This window comes from Pelodiscus sinensis, chromosome 7 (assembly GCF_049634645.1).
Source record: "Pelodiscus sinensis isolate JC-2024 chromosome 7, ASM4963464v1, whole genome shotgun sequence".
Lineage (NCBI taxonomy): Eukaryota > Metazoa > Chordata > Testudines > Trionychidae > Pelodiscus > Pelodiscus sinensis.
In genome coordinates, this window is record NC_134717.1 from 53,396,499 (window position 1) to 53,415,088 (window position 18,590).

Genomic DNA, 18,590 nt, shown 5'->3' on the forward strand with positions numbered 1-18,590 from the left:
CATTTGCTACAATCTTGTTTAATACTGCTTTCTGTCCTTGATTCTGATGGTTATGATCTTCTAAACATCCTCTCTGATTTTTATTCTTTGCTTCTTTGGTAGCCAGCTTTTTTCTTCCTTGAATCTGGTGTTTCCCAAACTTGGTTTTGTAAGAATGCATGAAAATCTTTCATGGTCCATAGCATCTCTACTTGCCCTTCCAATCCAAGAATTTTTGCTTCCATGAGAGCAACTTGTTCTTTATACATAAGAATTCCCTTTTGACTTTGTACACACATCTGTGCAGGTCATAGCCATTATTCCATAGCAGGTTGTCCACGGTACTGAGCATACAACTGTAGCTAGAAAGCAAGCCTCTGAAACTCTTTCTGAAATTCCCATTAGCTGCATATAAAATTATGGATGGTAACAAGAAGGTACATAAGGTATTTTTGTTTATTTTTCCATCTAAAAGAAAAAAGGAAGTACAGTATTCTGAAAAAATAAAAGTTAACAAAGGAAATTTTTTTACAGTGCATATTATGGGGTAATTCATAACTGAAATATAAAGGGTACAGCAGTGGATGTACTGATGGACTTATTCAGTTTGACATCAGTGAGATTAAACAGGTGTAATTTACCCTTTGGGGGTGTTTTATAAACAAGAACATGTGAAGTTTAGGAATTAGAGCTAATCAGAAAAGAAAACAAAGAAAAATTGACATTTTTCATCAAATAACTTTTAAAAATTTCCAACAAGCTCTGATAGAATATTGTCAACATAAGGTATGAATGTCTTATATTTATTCAAGCACATTCCTGAGGTCTACTTATGTGAGTAAGGGTTTACAGGATCGAGGTGAGATCCAAATTCTAACCTACTGAAGGCATTTGAGTTGTACTTGTGTAACTGAGAAGAATTTGTTTCAGTCCATATAGTTTCTTTGATCATTAAGAACTAATAAAAGAACAAACTTTGCTGTATGTCTTTTTTGACATATATCAATCACATTTTGATAAGATTTGCAAATAAATATCAGCCACTATTACCATAGTATTAATAATATAACTTAAAGACCATATGATAGGTCACAATGATGGTACAAATTGTTTAACGACTAGTGCTCAGATGCTGTCCTAAATGTGCCACTTACAAAAAAAAAAATATGAAAAGCTCTATTAAACTTCTGAACACGAGTAGAGTTTTTCGATATATGTTTTTGTCTGTTTAAAAATCACAGGTTTCCACGACACCAAAATTAAAACCAAAATATATTTTTAAATCTGTAGTACAAAGATAAAACGCAAATTCACCATAGCAGACAAGATATTTTAAAAATAGAGTCTTCCAAACTTGAGCAGAATTGGAGGAGGGGGACAGAATGAGCCATTTAAACCAAAAAGCAAGGACAGTAGATTTCTATATTCCTGTTACTGAAGATATTTGTGTTTAAAATGACAATTTATTTCCTAAACATGATATGTGCTTCTACTTAATCCTATAGGGAATTAATATTTCTGTGTTTATGAAGTCACTGCACATTGCTATGGCAAAAATTGTCCCATCATAAGTTCAGCATTACAGTTTCAGTGAGGGATAAAAGGAAGGGAAAATTGACATTAAAGGGGAAAAGAAATCTTGCTTTCTTAAATTATTAATTAGCACATTGTAAAATATAGTGTTGAGTGTGCTTTTATGAGAGAGATTTTTAACATTTCTCAGTAGGAAAGGCCTTCTTCGACATGGGCTAAATTGTGATTAAGCATTTTTAGAGCAGATTCTTTGAGTGTGGCAACTCAGAGGGCTAGCGGAAAATATAGAAATAGTGTCCTTACGTTGTTTAAACTTTCCATTTATCATTTTAACTAGTTAAACACAGTGTATATTGTTTACTTTGTGTTGTATATGAGCTGCTGTTTGATTGCATACCTCCAATTCCAAATAAGGTGTGTGGTTGACTGGTCAGATCATAATTCTATAAGTAGCAATGTTCTAGAAAGGGCTTCAGTAGTGTACAGTAGCCCCACAACCCAGTTCTGAGCCACCGTGGCTTCTCTGTATCTAATGTCTTGCTACTGGAGGTTTGGTGCAAGCTTTTCATACAGCTCCACATAGGTTGTTTTCTCATTTGGATGTCTAAAGTGCTGGTTATCACAGATTTCCAAAGTGATGTGCTCCTACCATGCCATGCTGGTTCTCCTCTATCAGAAGCAGCAGATTACCATGGGAATACTGGCATTCATCATAGATAGATAGATAGATAGATAGATAGATAGATAGATAGATAGATAGATAGATAGATAGATAGATAGATAGATAGATAGATAGATAGATAGATAGATAGATAGATAGGAAGGAAGGTCGGTCGGTCGGTCGGTCATTGACCTCACAGTCTTCAATTTGTCAGAAAGTTCTGTCCAAATTCCTTAATATCGCCCACTCCACAGCATAACCATTTGTCTAGGAATAGAACCACATTATTATCCCATTGCTTCATGTCTTCCACCCAGTTTGCAAGAAGTAAAAGGAAGGAAGACATGAACCAGGAACTGCCATTACCAAATATGTGAAGACAGGCACAGTAATAACAATATACAACAAAGTTATTCATAGAGGTTCTCGTTGTCCTCACAGAACCCTGGGATATTGTCCAAAATGGTAGCAGTAACATTGTGAAATAATAGCAGCAATGTAGACATGGGTATATGCATGTACACCGCATTACACCCATGTCCAGCACAGCATAATGTGGACACTTGGAACAGCAGCAGGAATCATGCACCTGGTTCCGTACTCATCTATAGTGCCACACATACTTTTAGCCAGAATCTCCATGTATACACCCTGTGAATACCATCAGGCCAGACTACAGTAGCATCAATATTGGGTTCATTTTATAAGTTAGTTCTGGTTGTTAGTTATCTAATTTTTATGTCAGTCATCACTAAACTACTGTAAGGAGCTCTACAGGGAAGATAAATAATAATGTAAAAACAGGGTAGGTTAGCTTGGTGCCATCTGTCCTAAGGCAATTAGATGGCTGTCAGGTTAGAAGTGAACTTGACAGTTTGGGAATAGGAGTAGAGGAACTATTGTCACTTGTGTCATCAGTGCACACACAGAACACCACCAAAGTAGATGGAAATAGTATGAATTCATGCAAGAAAAAAGTTCTCCCTGGTGTAACAGCCAGAAATTTAAAAAAAAAATGTGTCCAAATTAAAATGCAAATGAATGAGCTTGGGAGATTTTTGTCTTTTTTCTATGCATCTGATGAAGTAGATTTTACCCACAAAAGCTTATGCCCAAATAAATCTTTTATTCTTTAAGATGTTCCAGAACTCATTCTTTTTGTCTTTTTTGATATGGATAGTTTTTTTTGTTTATAGTTTGTTTTCCCTACTTCCAAAAGCACAGGATTCTTGACTGTGGAGTGATGAAGAACTTTTAACACTCAGAGCTTAAGACGTCCTCTATAATTTAGAGGAAGACATTATTTTCAAGAAATAAATTAACATCATCAAGAGAGAATTGTCCTTTCTCACTCCTTATTTTCCCCTTTCATGCCTTTAACCAATTTAGGTATCTGCTCTGGTCTGTTTGCACGTCATTAATACAGGAAAAAGAGCCAACAACTTGATGTGCAAGTCATAGCAGTGCATATTACATTGTACAGTGCTTCATGAAGCATGAAACATTGTACATACTTCTTTCTCATACTTTTCTCTCCCTTACTATTTACTATTTATTTACTTACTGTAAATCCTAGAAGCCCTACTGCCTGATCCTGCAATCCTTCACTCAGTTGGCCTAGATTGTGCTTGAGAGAGACATTCTGAACTACTTTTCCTCCGTTTTTTCCTCCTTGCTCCTGGGATAGTAGGCTTTTTTTTTTCTGGGTACCTATGCTAGCAGTACATTTCTACCCTTACCTACGAGGGCAACAGGAACAAGCCACATCACCCATTCTCCATTCAGTTATTCTGGGTAGAAAGTAAGTTTTCATGTAGTCCTGCTTATTCTTCCATGCCTGTAGCTAAGATCCAAGTAACCCTCATAATCTGAAAGGGGTGCTGTTTTTTCTTCCTTTCACAGACTCATGATCTGAATCACAATCTAGTTCTATAGGTTTGCAGGGCTACAGCTATGCTACAGCAGGAAAATGACTTAAGCTACGCAACTCCCACTATATGAATAATGTAGCTGGACTCAGTATGCTTTAAATCAAGTTACTGTGGGATCTATACTGCAAGTAGACTTGCTTACTCTTCTCATCTGGGGTAGACTAAAAGGATTGATGGAAGAACAATCTATTAGATTTGGCAGATCTTCACTAGACTCACTAAATGAAGTGCCAGTGAATTGATCTCACAGTGTCGATCTGGGCTATTGTGTAGAGGTAGCCTCAGTTTCAGGTTCTTAGAGTGTAAGATCCTGGGGAAAGGATCATCTGGCTACATCTTACTAAATTAATTTCATGTTAGTACCATTAGAGGGGCCTTCGACATTGGTGCACCTCTGTCCATCTTGCTTTCTTTGAGTTTAGTCTACCTCAGAGCTGTAATACTTTGATCTAATTCAGGTTGCTAGTTTGGTGCAGAGGTAGTTCAAGAAATGTCTTGTGGCCTGTAATGAAAGGAAGGTCAAATTATGTGATATGGTGGTTCCTTTTGACCTGAAACACCAACTCCTTTTTAAAATGTGTCTGTAAAAATGCTGTTTGAACCCATGGCACTATAGTATGTGTTGTATTTAATTACCTTCTGTAGTGAGAATCCTGTCAAGATAAGCTTTGTCTTTTGCAGGAAGTAATGTATCCCTCCCTTTGCTCTAATCTGCTCTTCTCTTCCTTGTAGAGATGTGGGCTCCATCTTTTAATATTATTTTTTTTCGGGATTAGTTATTCTAACTTCTATTAGTAATCTGATGGCTAAACCATTATCTGATTTTTTAAAATACATCATGTTAATAGGGATGTAAGCAACTAGTCAAGTTGACTACTCGACTACTGGCATTTCCTTCCTCCCTCCCCCCTCCCCCCCCACTGTCTCTGTATCACAGACAGTGGGGGGGGGGAGGTACGAACCAGTGCTGACGGGAGCCATCTTAAAAGCAGAACTGGCTTTTAAGATGGCTACCCCCTCCCCCCGCCCCCCACCCCATGCTGCTGCCCAGGCTCACTGTGTGCAGAAGCTGCTCCTCATTATGCGGAGTGGCCCCTGTCCATAAGGGGTCCCAGCAGGGAACTGGGATCCCACTCCCCATTGCAGACAGTGGTTGCTGCTGGAGAAGCCCGTGTTCGTGGCCAGAGGGCTGGCTTGCACCTGTCTGGGATCTACCCCTGCTGCAGCTCTTCAGTTTAAATGTAGAGGGAGCCGGGCTGCCTGGCTCCTTCTACATTTAAACTGCCACGCTGCAGTGGGAGTCGCTCCTGGACCCATCATGAGCCAGGACAGAGCACCTTCGCTGATCGACTAATTGTGTAGTCAATACAAATTGTATCAACTACATGATTAGCTTATTACCTGCCTCTTAACATCCTAACATCCTAATGGATCATTGTGGTGTTCTTTCTCTGATAATCATGAGAATGTGAGTTTTAATTATTTACAAAGTTTAAGACAATTTTGCAGATAAATTGTTCTGAAGCATGAGCTGGGGTCAGCTAATATAAATTTGTATTCTAGAATCTAGACTCTTGCCCTTTTTCTTTTTTTCATGCCTGCAGGTGTGCCCAGTAACAGTTGGTCAAATTCAGAGTTAAATCAAAGGGAATCTAAGATGATAGAGCCCTGCATTCTTCTGGTCTCAGTGGCTTTAAACTCCACCTAATTAGATTCAGTTCCACTCAGCCTCCTTTACTCCCATATCCGCTTAGCAATATGCAGCTTTGTAACCTACACTTCTTTTCCCATAACCTCTGAATTTGGTCAGGTAGGACGGGCTCAGAAAAGAGATGTAGCAAGAGAAGCTATGAAGCATAGCGTGTAAGAAGACATAAATTAAAGCAAAAGCTAGTCAGCACAAGTTTCAGCATAGGCTGTATGAGCATGGGTACTTCCTCAGCTAGTCTATGTTGAAGTCCACGGTACCTCAGGTGAGTCACTGTGACTAGTACTCAAAGCAGTTTGGCTGAGGGAATCTCCATTCTGCAATTGGAAGAGAGATTGCAGCTAAATCATTGCAGAACCTTTAGGCCAAGAACAACTGAAACCAGATGGATTCCCCTTAAATTAATTTAGAATTTGTCACGGTCTCTTCAACAATCTCAGGGTATGTCTACACTACAAAGTTAGTTCGAACTAACGTTAGTTCGAACTAACTTTCATAGGCACTACACTAGCGCTCCGTTAGTTGGAACTTAATTTGAACTACCGGAGCGCTTAGTTCGAACTAGGTAATCCTCATTCCACGAGGATTAAGCCTAGTTCGAATTTACTAGTTCGAATTAAGGGCGGTGTAGACCCTTAATTCGAACTAGTGGGAGGCTAGCCCTCCCCAGGTTTCCCTGGTGGCCACTCTGGCCAACACCAGGGAAACTCGTCTGCCCCCCTCCCGGCCCCCTTAAAGGGGCACGGGCTGGCTATGGTGCCCGTGCCAGGTGCAAGCCTGCCAACACCCAGCCAGCAGACCCTGCACCTGGCACGGATCGAGCCACCCACCCGATGCCCCCCAGCCCTCCCTCTCTTCCCGGCACCAGGCTGGTGGCTCCTCCTGCAGCAAGGAGTTCCACAGGTTGACTCTTTGCTTTGTGAAGAACGACATTCTGTTACTAGTTTGAAGCCTGCTACCCATTCCTTTCCTTTGGTGTCCTCTAGTCCTTCTTTATGGGAACTAATGAAGAACTTTTCTGTATGCACCCTCTCCACCCAGCTCCTGCTTTTAGAGACCTCTAACCTGTCCCCCCTCCGTCTCCTCTTTTCTAAGCTGAAAAGTCCCAGTCTCTTTAGCCTCTCTTCATATGGGACCTGTTCCCAATCCCTGATCATTTTAGTTGCCCTCCCCTCTCCCAGCCTCTCTCTTCCCCTCTCCCACCTCCTTTTCCCAGTCTCCCCCAGTTTTGTTCAATAAAGACAGATTCCATTTTTGAACACAATTTTCCTTTATTTTGTACATCAAGAAAAGGGGCTAGGGAAGGGTAAGTGGAAGGAGGTGAGGGAGGAATGGGGTACGAGCCCCCGATGGGGAGGACTGGGCTGGCTTTGCGGGCTTCTGGGGGTGGAAGCTCTCCTGCAGCCCCCCAATTGCCCCCTCTCCCCATATGGCAGCCTGCAGCAAGTGCAGCTGGGCTGATGTCCGAGTGGTGTGATGTGCCCAGTGTGGGTACTCCGGGCACTCCAAGCCAGGACTGGTTTGCAAGCAGGGCACCCCTGAGAACTGTCTGTCCGTGGTGGGGGTCGGGACCCTTTAAGCGCAGCCCTTGGTTAGCCTGAGACAGCATCTCCACGCTCTAAGTCCTCCTCTGATGCCCTGCCGGCACTGCTTCTGGCCATCCTTAAGCCCAGTTTAGGGTCCACTTAATGTGGACATGCTAGTTCGAATTAGCAAAACACGTTAGTTCGACTTAACGTTGTAGTGTAGACGTACCCTCAGTGAACAAGATAATTCCTTTTTTTTTTTTTTTTTGCTTCAGAAGTAACTGCAAATCTAATTTATAGTCCTGTTTTTGCTTTTTTTTTTTTTTCCAATTATAGTATTTCACCTAATACAATTCCCTTTCGCTGTTTTTCAGGTGTGATAAATATTTTCTCTTCTGCTTAAATACCTTCATCTCTGGCTTCATCTTAACTGATTTATCACCACCTGTTTTTCTTTCCTATTTATCTTTGGTAACAGTAACTATCCTTTCTTTCTTTTTCATGTATAGTTCCTAAAAAATCCCTTATGTCCAAAATCATCTTTTCCAAGGCATGGCCATGTCCTCTACTAGCCTTCCTCACCAGACAGTTAGGCAAAAGGCATTCAATGTGCATGTAAAGATTCGTGGCTGCTGCTTCTCAGAATCATCCTGCAGTCAAAAGTTCTCTTAACCATTGACCAAAATAAGATGTTTACCATCCTTTGTTTACTAATCAGAACACCTTCAGAGCCTCTTACTGGGTCTGCACTGTATTTGATATATGATGCAAATCTCAAAGAACACAAAGAAGGTCCTGTCGGGGGGCTCGCCCCTGTCTCGGGGTTGCCACCCCCATCCGGGGCCTAACTCGGCCCGTCTGGGCCTAGCCCTCAAAGTACACTGCCCCTCTCGTAGGGGAAATACGGCCCACCGGCCTAGTCCCAAAGTACAATGCCCCTGTGCTAGGGGAAATACGGCCTCCCGGCCTAGTCCTCAGTTTGCAGGCCCAGAGGCCTAGTCCACTGTTTGCAGTTTGTTACCCTGCTCTCCACGTGCCAGGGTCTCGGGCAGCAGGGGTAGGGGGGTCCGGGCCCTCCCTCTCCACCGGACCCCGACCCAGGGCCCTATTAGTTTCGGGAGGTTCCCACCACTGGCTCGGCGGGGGCTCCTCCCCGCAACGCCCCGAGCCCTCAGTGGCTTCTACAGCTCCCTGCCCTGGGTCGCTTCCTACCCCCTGCTCGCAGCCTGCCGCGGTCCCACCTGTCGGCGTCGGTCGCCGGGCTGTAGTGGTCCTCCCCCTGGCAGTCGCAGAGTGGGCGGAGTCCGGTCCGGCGCTCGGGTCGCGGGTAGTCGGTCGGCAGCTCCGGCGTTGGGGCCGAGCCCGGCAGCAGCACGCTCAGCTCCCTCGGCAACTCCCTCTCTGGCCCATGGTCGCTAGCTCCTGCTCGGGCCGCAGTCTGCCCCTTCTGAGCAGGCCAGCAGCCTTTTGTATCCCTGCTCCCTTTGGAGCATGCACAGTAGGGCTGTGTGGGTGGGGCCTTCTCCGCCCCCGGCCCCAGGTGGTTTCCCTGGGCTTGAGTGCGGGGCGGGGCCGCCCCGTCACAGGTCCATATTCCCAGTCTTAGAAAATTGGCTCAGAGAGTTTAGTGTCAGTTGCCACACACTGCAAGCCATTGCTCTCAGTGCCTTCTGGGAATCTAATAGTTTCCACACAGTATTGACCAGTTTCTTAAATGTGCTTCTGATTACAAACCCCTGGCCTTGGTTATATACCTCTATGAGGGGATTATTATTCAGGCTATTTTTTCCAATACGTTTTTTCTTTCACCAATAAATATTTTTCCAACTTCTGCTGTTTTAAAGAGCCAGTTTATCAGACTTTGACAACAGGCATCTAGTAAAATTTACATTGCTTTCTTCCTGTTGTTGTGAAGACTAGAACTTGAACAGGGTTCAAGAAAGAGCTAGATAGATTCATGGAGGTTAGGCCTATCAATTACTAGTAGCTAGGATGGGCAGGAATGGTGTCCCTAGCCTCCGTTTGTCTGGAAATGGATGACAGGAGAAGGATCACGTGATGATTACCTGTTGTGTCCCCTCCCTCTGGAACATCTGGTATTGACCACTGTCGACAGACAGGATATTGGCCCAGATGGACCTTTGGTCTGACCCTGTATGGCCGTTCTTTCTCTGTTAATTGTTGTATGAATTTGGTAGGTATTTTATTTTTTCTATAGCTACCTTTAATTTCAGATAAATGAGAACTTTTAACATTCAGTGTTTCCAATCCACAAGGAAATATGTCACTGTGAAAGATTAAGGGTTTGTTTTTAAAAACTGGGAATGTGATGATAAAAACAAACCCAACCAGATCTTGTTATTATTGTATGTCTGTAAAATATCCTGCACTGCTCTCTGCTGGGAGAGTGGAATTTAAAATACTAAGCTACAAAAAGAGTTTCTGTTCTGGAACTTTTATTTTCAAAACCTTTTTTTACACGCAGAAAGGTAATTTTTTAGTGTAAAAACATTTTAAAGAAGTAGAATATAAAATTAACATAATATATAGTTTTTGGGACGGAAATTATTACCTTAGTAAAGAAAAAGATGATCAAAATTAGCTATTATGGTCAATGAACAAAATATTATAGGAGCTCTAGACTGTATTAATACCTGTTTATTGTGGAAACTTGTGATAGGCTGCTCAAGTACAAAGGATTCAGAGTTTAGATGGATATTTAGTTGTTTCATGTAAACAACAAAAAACAACAGAAGAGGCCTGTTTGGGGAGGAGACCGAAGTTTGCTGAGGGGAAAAAAAAGGACTCCAGGACTTATTAAGCAAAAAAAAAAAAAAAAAAAAAATTAAAATAAAACAGCATTAAAACCGCATGTCCCCTTTAGGAGTGAGTGCAGGGATAGGAACAGGGGCACGGTTGAGCACTAAGACCCAGGGGAAGCCCCTTGGTCGGCAGCCATTTTTGCTGGCATCTTTGCGGAACCAGGTAAGCATGGGAGCTGTGGTCGGGTGGCTGGGAGTGTTGGGGGCTGGGTGGGGGAAGGCCAGGTGCTGAGTGTTTGTAGGGTTGCCAGATGCCCAGCGTTTTCTCCTCCTGGCGGGGGAAAAAATCTGAAAATACCAGACATCTCAGATGTCCGGTATTCTCTGAATTTTTTTTAACGGACAGGAGGTGAAAATACCGATCTGTCCGGGTGAATACTGGACACCTGGCAACCCTACATGGAGGCATGGGGCTCTTGCACTGATAATCAGGGGTGCTTGTCTACTGAGTGCTTGTGCTACCTGCTGTCCACTCTGGGCTGGGACCACCACATTCCCCGGCGTCTGCATATGAATAATAGCAGGACTAGGATGGATGCACTGGGTGGAGGAGTTGCCTGCGCACCACCCCAACGTGGCCCCCCAGCCCAGCAAGGGGGCAGAGGCTGCACAATCTCATCTCTGTACAGGTGTAATGGGAGAGCCCACCTATTTGTGTGGCAGCCAGAAATCCAACTTGCCTAGCCACCTCTGTCCCCAGCTATGCCAAATGTATGAGCTGCAAAGGAGTGGCAGGGTCAGACTCACCATGCTGCATCCTGGTTGCTTGCTGCTTCCGACTGCTATGCTCAAGGTAGACAGATGCTGTTCTCACCCCATCTGATACTGTGATATCAAAGCTCAGGACCCCTGAAAGTGCCTGGAGCCCGGTGCAGTCGCACCAATTTGCTCTTCCTAAGGGATGGCTCTGATTTTATATCAATAAGAATATTTCTGATGTAATAATGGGTCAACATAACCTACAAAAATAGATTAGTAACTAACAGTAGCAAAATAAAATTATAAAATGTCAATGAGAGTAAGACCGTGTCCAGTATGTTTTCTACAAAAAACATCTGTATTACTGGAGTCTTACCTATGTCACTCAGGGGATTAATTGACTTTACTGAACCTATTCCATCTAGATACAGTTGCAGATGAGATCAGAATAAGTCCCATGTTTAAAAGCACAGCTTTTGATTCACCTTTGAAGAAAATGAATGTTTGGATAAAAGGCATGCAACCATTAAAATTAATATATAATATTTTGTATAAAAATTAAATAAAACAGCTTAATATATGTTTATAGAAAATGTTATGTGTTCATCAGTTTTCAAAGTCTAGCTTCTTAAAATACACAATGAAAACTTTAGACAACATTACTGAATGTTCACGTTAGCTCTAGAATTGCATGTAAATAAATTGACCGAGATAAATACTCAGTTAAAAATTCAGTTTTAATGAGGAAAAAATAAACACATATAATTTTTTACATGTGGACCAGCTCTAATTATAATGCAAATATGCCAGCAAATAAAAATATGTTTTTGTTCGTTGCTTTTCACTTATGTCTTACCTAGGGTACGTCTACACTACAGCGCTAATTCGAACTAACTTAGTATGAATTAGTTAATTCGAACTAAGCTAATTCGAACTAGCGCACTAGAACTAAAAACTAGTTCGAATTAGCGTTTTGCTAATTCGAACTAGCGCGTCCACACTGATTGGACGCAGGGGGGCATTTAAGGGCAGCTGAAACAGGTTCTGGCAGGGCATCAGGTCAGTAGTTGCTTTGTGTGGCTGCTGTCTGAGGCTATCTGAGGCTCGAGCTTAAAGGAACCCCCCTGGACAGCCGGTTCTCAGCTTTTCCTGCTTCCTTGCCAACCTCGCCGAGGGACAGCAAAGCGTTGGTCTCTGTGCCCGTCTGTGTCGGTGTTTCCCTTCGGGGGGGCTGCCGCAGGTGGCAACATGGAGCCAGAGCTCGCCCTGCACCTTCTGGTGTACTTTCTGGACTTGCTGCTGCAAGCCTGCCACCAATGGCTCGAGGCTGCCTGGCACCTCCTGGTGCACGTCAGCCCCCTGCCTCTCCGCCTGGCCGCCCTGGGGGCCGTGGAGGAGCCGCGGCGGCGCCCCGGCACCGGTGTGCCCCGCCGCATCTGGCGTCTGGACACCAGCACCGACTGGTGGGACCGCATCGTCCTGGAGCGCTGGGAGGACCGACAGTGGACCCAGAACTTCAGGATAAGGAGGGACACCTTCCTGGAGCTCTGCGAGTGGCTCGCCCCTGCCCTGCGCAGAAGGGACACTCGGATGAGGCCCGCCATCCCCCTCCAGAAGCGGGTGGCCATCGCCCTATGGAAGCTCTTCACGCCGGACAGCTACTGATCCGTCGGGAACCAGTTCGGCGTGGGGAGATCCACCATCGGAGCGGTGCTCATGCAGGTATGGCACTCGTCGGCCACCGAGCCGGGGGGGAAGGAGGCTGCGTGGGGGGATGGGCCGCCCCAGGGACAAAGGGGGGGGCGGGAGGAGGCGAAAGCACCCCGCACCGGAGGGGTCGGTCTGTCCCGGCCGTACTACACGCCGCCAGGGGGGTTGCTACCGGGACTGGGGTGCGGGGCACTGCCAGGGCACGAACGCTCCCAGCCACCCGGGCGCCCCACTGATTGGCTTTGCTGTGTCTCTCTCCGCAGGTGGTCAAGGCCATCAACTGGGTGCTGCTCCGCAGGGTGGTCCGCCTCGCCGACCCGGACGCCGTCATCTGGGGCTTCGGCGCCCTCGGCTTCCCCAACTGCGGGGGGTCCATCGACGGGACGCACATCCCCATCCGTGTCCCGGAACACCAGGTGTCCCGTTACGTGAACTGCAAGGGGTACTTCTCCGTGATCCTGCAGGCTGTGTGTGACCACCGGGGCCAGTTCACGGACATTGATGTGGGCTGGTCCGGCAAAGCACACGACGCCCGGGTGTACCGCAAATCCTCCATGTGCCAGTGGCTGCAGGAATGGACCTTCTTCCCCGACCGCCACATCAGGGTCGGGGACGTGGACATGCCCGTGTGCCTGGTGGGGGATGCCGCCTACCCACTGCAGCCGTGGCTGATGAAGCCCTACACGGGGCACCTCAATCCCTCCCGCGTGCCTTCAATGCCAGGCTGACCAGGGCCCGCATCGTGGTGGAGGGGGCCTTCGGGCGACTGAAAGCCCGCTTTGGATGCCTCCTCACCCGTCTGGACCTGGCCGAGCACAACATCCCTCCCGTGGTGGCAGCATGTTGTGTGCTCCACAATTTGTGTGAGTGAAAGGGGGAGGCTTTCCTGCCAGCCTGGATGGCTGAGGCTGACCGCATGGCTGGACACTACGGTCAGCCCTGCCCCGCCGACATCCGGGAAGCCCAGCGGGGGGCCGTCCGGATCCGGGAAGCCCTACGGGAGAGCTTCCAGGAGGAGGAGGGGGACTGACCTCTCCCTGCATGCCCCACTGGGGCCTTCTTCCACCCTACCCCCCTTCCCCTTTCCCCTCCCTACCTACTGTAAAATAAAGACACCTGTTTTTCAAACAAAAACGTCTGTTTATTTCACATAACTGGGGTGGGGGGAGGGAGGGAAGAGAGTAGGAGAGGGGAGGGGGAAACCTGGGACGAGGGAGCTGGAAGGGGAGGGAAGGGAGGAAGGGAAAGGAAAGCTCAGGGGTGGGAGTCCGGCTGCCTCTCCCGTCTCGCCACACTGCGGGTCCAGGGGGCCTCGGTGGGAAATGGTTGTGGGGGGGGGGAAGGAGGGATGAGGGGTGTGGAGGAAGCAGGAGCGGAAGCAGGAGCGGGAGCAGAAGGGGAAGCAGAGGGAGGAGGAGGAGCAGGAGGAGCAGGAAGAGCAGCAGGAGGAGGAAATGGGAAGTGGTTGAGCAGGCTCTGGAGGTGGCCTCGCAGGGCACGGCCCTGCTCCTCCAGGGCCTCCAGACTCCTCCAGCGCAGCCTCAGGTCCTCCTGGACCCAGTGGTCCTGGGTGCGCAGCTGGTGATCCATGAACCGGAGGTGCCGCCTTTGGTACTCCTCCTCATTCCTGGCTCTCCTGCTTGCCCGGGATCGGGCAGCTGCTGCAGGCGGGGTGGTGCGCTCTGCAGGCCCAGGTGCTGCAGCTGTGGTGCAACAAGACCAGTGGTCAATTACCCCAGGGGCCCAGGTGTGTGAAACCCAGCTCCCCTCTGCAAGGCCAGGGCCCCTGCAGGATCCCCAGCTGCTGCTCCTTGGTGGCCAAGGTCCAGGCGCACGGTCCCGGGGCTCCCTCTCGCCCCAGCCCCCCGTACACATAAGGGGAACACGAGGGTACTCACAGGTGGACGCCTCCCCGGCCTCGGACGACACAGGCGAGCGGCTCTGTGGGTTGCCTCGGGGGTCCCGGGTCCCGGGCAGGCTGGCGGCAGGCTCCTGGCTCTCAGAGCCCTCCTCCTCCTCCTCCGTCTCCTGGAGTGGGCCCTCTGCTATCACGGGTCTATCACGTCCCGGGGGGCAGGGACGGCATGAGCCCCCAGGAGGCAGTCTAGGGCGTGGAAGTGGGGGCAGACCTCCGGGTCGGCCCCTGGCTGGCAGGCCCGGGAGTAGGACTGCCGCAGGTCTTTGATTTTGCAGCGCATCTGCTCCCGGCTGCGCTGGTGGCCCCTGGCGGCCAGGTTGGCAGCCATGCGGCTGTAGACGGCCGCGTTCCTGTGGCTAGTGCGGAGATTGTGGACATTGGAGGCTTCCCCCCAAACCTCGATGAGGTTCACGATCTCTGCACTTGACCAAGCAGGCGCCCGCCTTTTGCGCCCCCGGGCAGGCTCCTGGGAGCCGCCAGGCTGGTCCTGGGGAGCAGTGGAGGGCTGGGTGTCCTCGGGTGGGTGGCTCATGGTGTGGCAGGTGCAGGGTCTGCTGGCACGGGTGCTGGCAGCCTTGCAACTGGCACAAACTATGTAGCCAGCCCGTGGCCCTTTAAGGGCTCCGGGGCCAGGAGGGGGGCAATAGAGTTTCCCTGGTGTTGGCCAGAGTGGCCACCAGGGAAACCTGGGAAGCATTAGCCTCCCACTAGTTCGAATTAAGGGTCTACACAGCCCTTAATTCGAACTAGCTAGTTCGAACTAGGCTTAATCCTCGTAAAATGAGGTTTACCTAGTTCGAACTAAGCGCTCCGTTAGTTCGAATTAAGTTCAAACTAACGGAGCGCTAGTGTAGCGCCTATCAAAGTTAGTTCGAACTAATGTCCGTTAGTTCGAACTAACTTTGTAGTGTAGACATACCCCCAGAGATCAAAGGAGACAGTTAATTTACAGAGGTCATGGGTGAGACATGTCTAACATGTAATAGTCAATTACTAACTTTATAATAAATTTAAGAACATTCCTCAGTGAAACAGCTCCAGTCAGTGGATGCTATACAAAATTTCAAATATAAACAATCTACATAATGACATTAGCCCGTGGACTCAGATACCTTATGAATAATATTGACATTTATGCTACAAACCTCCATTATGTTTTTAGAATGAAATGTTTCCTATTATCTTTTCTTACTCTGCATACTTTATTATTTATAATCTTGTATTCCACATGCACAATAAAATTGTAGAGTTTAATAAAACCTAATGTAGTGATGCTAGACATCAAAAGTAATATTAATTTATGAAGCTCTGCATTGAAAATGATTGGAAGTATTTTTTTGGTTAATTTATCTTTCATAAATGTTGATGTAACTGAGAACATATTTCCATATAGTTTGTGGGAAATAGGTGGTCTTCATTGTTGATTTGTTTTTGTAATATTTTGCATAATCTGTATTTATATATGTTTTGAATGTGGTTGTCACATAATCGTGTACTCCTTTGCTTGCAACGCTTTGTTTATATTAGATGTTTAGTCCCCTCTTTTTGCCCCCTTTTGTGCTTGGTAAGAAATATACATGAGAGATATTACAATTAAAAAGGGCTATTTTCTACTTTGCGGGATTGTTATTGTGGATCTCCAAGTCTCAGCTACAGTTTGAAATCTATAATTCAGCATTACTTGCCATAAGAGTGAATTTTTATCTCCCAGAATGAGGATTTCCAGATCCATACTGCTCAAATATAGAATCAACAAGAGAAAAATTTTATAATAATTTTGTTGAAATTTAAACCTGTCCTTACCTTGATAACTCGCTTGAACATTTAATTAACCACATATAAATATTAAGAAGTGCCAATGGGAGAAGTTCCCTGCACAACCATTTATCTGTGCTTCCTCCACACACACAAACATGTTTCTGAGGCTCTCGAAAGCTTCTGCACCAGCACTCCATCACATGTATTACATGTAATAACACTCACATGCTAAAATACCCCTCCTCCCACATACTGGCAGGCACACGCACACACTCCTTGCAATCTATCCTCATATATATATATACCTATCCGTGTCCTCCTTCCATTCCTACGTAGCCGTGTTCACTCTTCTGCCCTTTTACCCATCCTGTCTTCATGTTTATACTTATTTCTTTGCTCTAGTTCCCATCTCCACACACACATATCTGTCCACCCTGTCTCCTTCTCATCTCACACACAGTGTCACAGAACTGTTCTTGTCCACCCATAGATGGACATGTCCATTCCATAACTTCTGCTCCCCCTCTTGCAACCCCTCCCCTAAGATAAGAAAATGGGGGAAAGGATGTGAACTGAGAAAGCCGCTTTGCAGTCCAGGGATCTAAGCTCAGGGGAGAGAGCGATGAGAGGGATATAGAAAAATCTTTATGCCCCTTTCATGTGGGCCTGCGGAACTAGTGCTACTGGTTTGTCTTCCCTTTCTCTCCTGGAAGATGTAGCTGCTGGAAGTTTTAGTTTCCTAAGTAGAAGGGGTGCTGAGGCTGGTGGGAACACGGGGGATATATCAAAGTAACTAGTCCTAAAAGGTGCATACTTTGCTGAACTTGTAAAGGGATGGCAGTAAGGAAAGAGAACTTCCATTGGGTCACCTGGCTATATTTAGTGTGGAAGGATATCACTAAAGAAAGGGGGGGGGCGGGAAGACATACGCCTTTTAATCGTGTGAACTCTTTAAAATTATTCTCAGTAAATACTTATGAGTGTCATTTATCCAGGGAAGAACCTGTCCTCTACTTTAAATAAATTAGAAGATGCGATGGGTATGCTAACAATTCATAATAAAAAACACTGTTAGCCTTTTGCTATGACACAGCCTCTCTCTCCCAAGTGGGGTATTATAATAATGTTGAGTGTTGACAGTAGACATGCATGGTGTTTTGATCTGCATGTTATTGTACTCATTATGGCACATTCTATTTCAGGTGACAGAAACAGATTTATAGTCAGACTATGTTGATGATTGTTATAAGATCTATCAATGGAGTAGGTAAACTTTTCTATAAGTGTACCGTAATTTTTTTCAAATTGATCACAAGTATAGTACATTGCTCTGAGTCTAGTACCTATGCTGTCAAAAGAAATCGCTAGGGAATTGGAGGAATATTGGAAAATTGCTGTAACATGAGCAGCTTGTGAATTGCTTTAAAGTCACTTTAAGTTTACAATTCATGTACCTCTCTGTTCAATATGTATGTTGGTACAGCTGAATGAAAATCATATATTGCACAAAGAAGCTTGCTTTTATTCATACAAAGGGTGTGTCTAGACTGCATCCCTCTGTCGGCAGAGGGATGCAGATTAGGCAGGTCAACATTGCAAATGAGGCAGGGATTTAAATATGCCGTGCCTAATTTGCATAAAAATGGCCAATGCGTTTTGCTGACACAGCACTTAGTCGGCAAAAATCAGCAGTTTAAAGGGGGATCTGTCAAGAAAGAATGCCTTTTTTGATAGATCCCTTATGCCTCCTGAAAGGGGGTTTACAGGATCTGTCAAAAAAGGCTTTCTTTCTTGACAGTCCCCCTCTAGACTGCCGCTTTTTGCCGACAAAGTGCTGAGTCAGCAAAACACAGTGGCCATTTTTATGCAAATTAGGCATGGGATATTTAAATCCCTGCCTCATTTGCAATGTCGACCTGCCTACTCTGCATCCCTCTGCCGACAGAGGGATTCAGTCTAGACATACCCTTGGGCTGTGTCTACACTGGCATCCCTTCCGGAAAAGGGATGCTAATGTAGCACTTTGGAATAGGCAAATCCGCGGGGGATTTAAATATCCCCCACGGTATTTGCATTAACATGGCTGCTGCTTTTTTCCGGCTTCAAGATAAGCCGGAGAAAAGCGCCAGTCTAGATAGACGTGATTCTCCGGAAAATAAAACCCTTTCCGGAGGATCTCTTATTCCTACTTTCAAGGCTTTATTTTCCGGAGAATCACGTCTAGACTGGCGCTTTTCTCCAGCTTATCTCCAAGCCGGAAAAAAGCGGCAGCCATGTTAATGCAAATTACGTTTGCCAGTGTAACTCAGAAGTTATTCCACTGAAGTCAATGTAGTGTCAGACCA

General features: G+C 46.1%; 1 protein-coding gene across 15 annotated transcripts in view; it reads left to right on the forward strand.

Moving 5' to 3' along the window:
- GULP1 (GULP PTB domain containing engulfment adaptor 1) overlaps window positions 1-18,590 on the forward strand; it is a 369,257-nt gene that overhangs the window by 230,218 nt on the left and 120,449 nt on the right. Inside the window, exon 1 of one of the 15 annotated variants that reach the window (XM_075933788.1) lies at window positions 17,461-17,508. The exons of the other annotated variants lie outside the window; for them this stretch is intronic. Coding sequence (XP_075789903.1) covers window positions 17,476-17,508 — 33 coding nt within the window. The 5' untranslated portion in view covers window positions 17,461-17,475. Of the gene's footprint in view, window positions 1-17,460; window positions 17,509-18,590 lie in introns of those variants that run through there. 15 annotated transcript variants of the gene reach the window in all.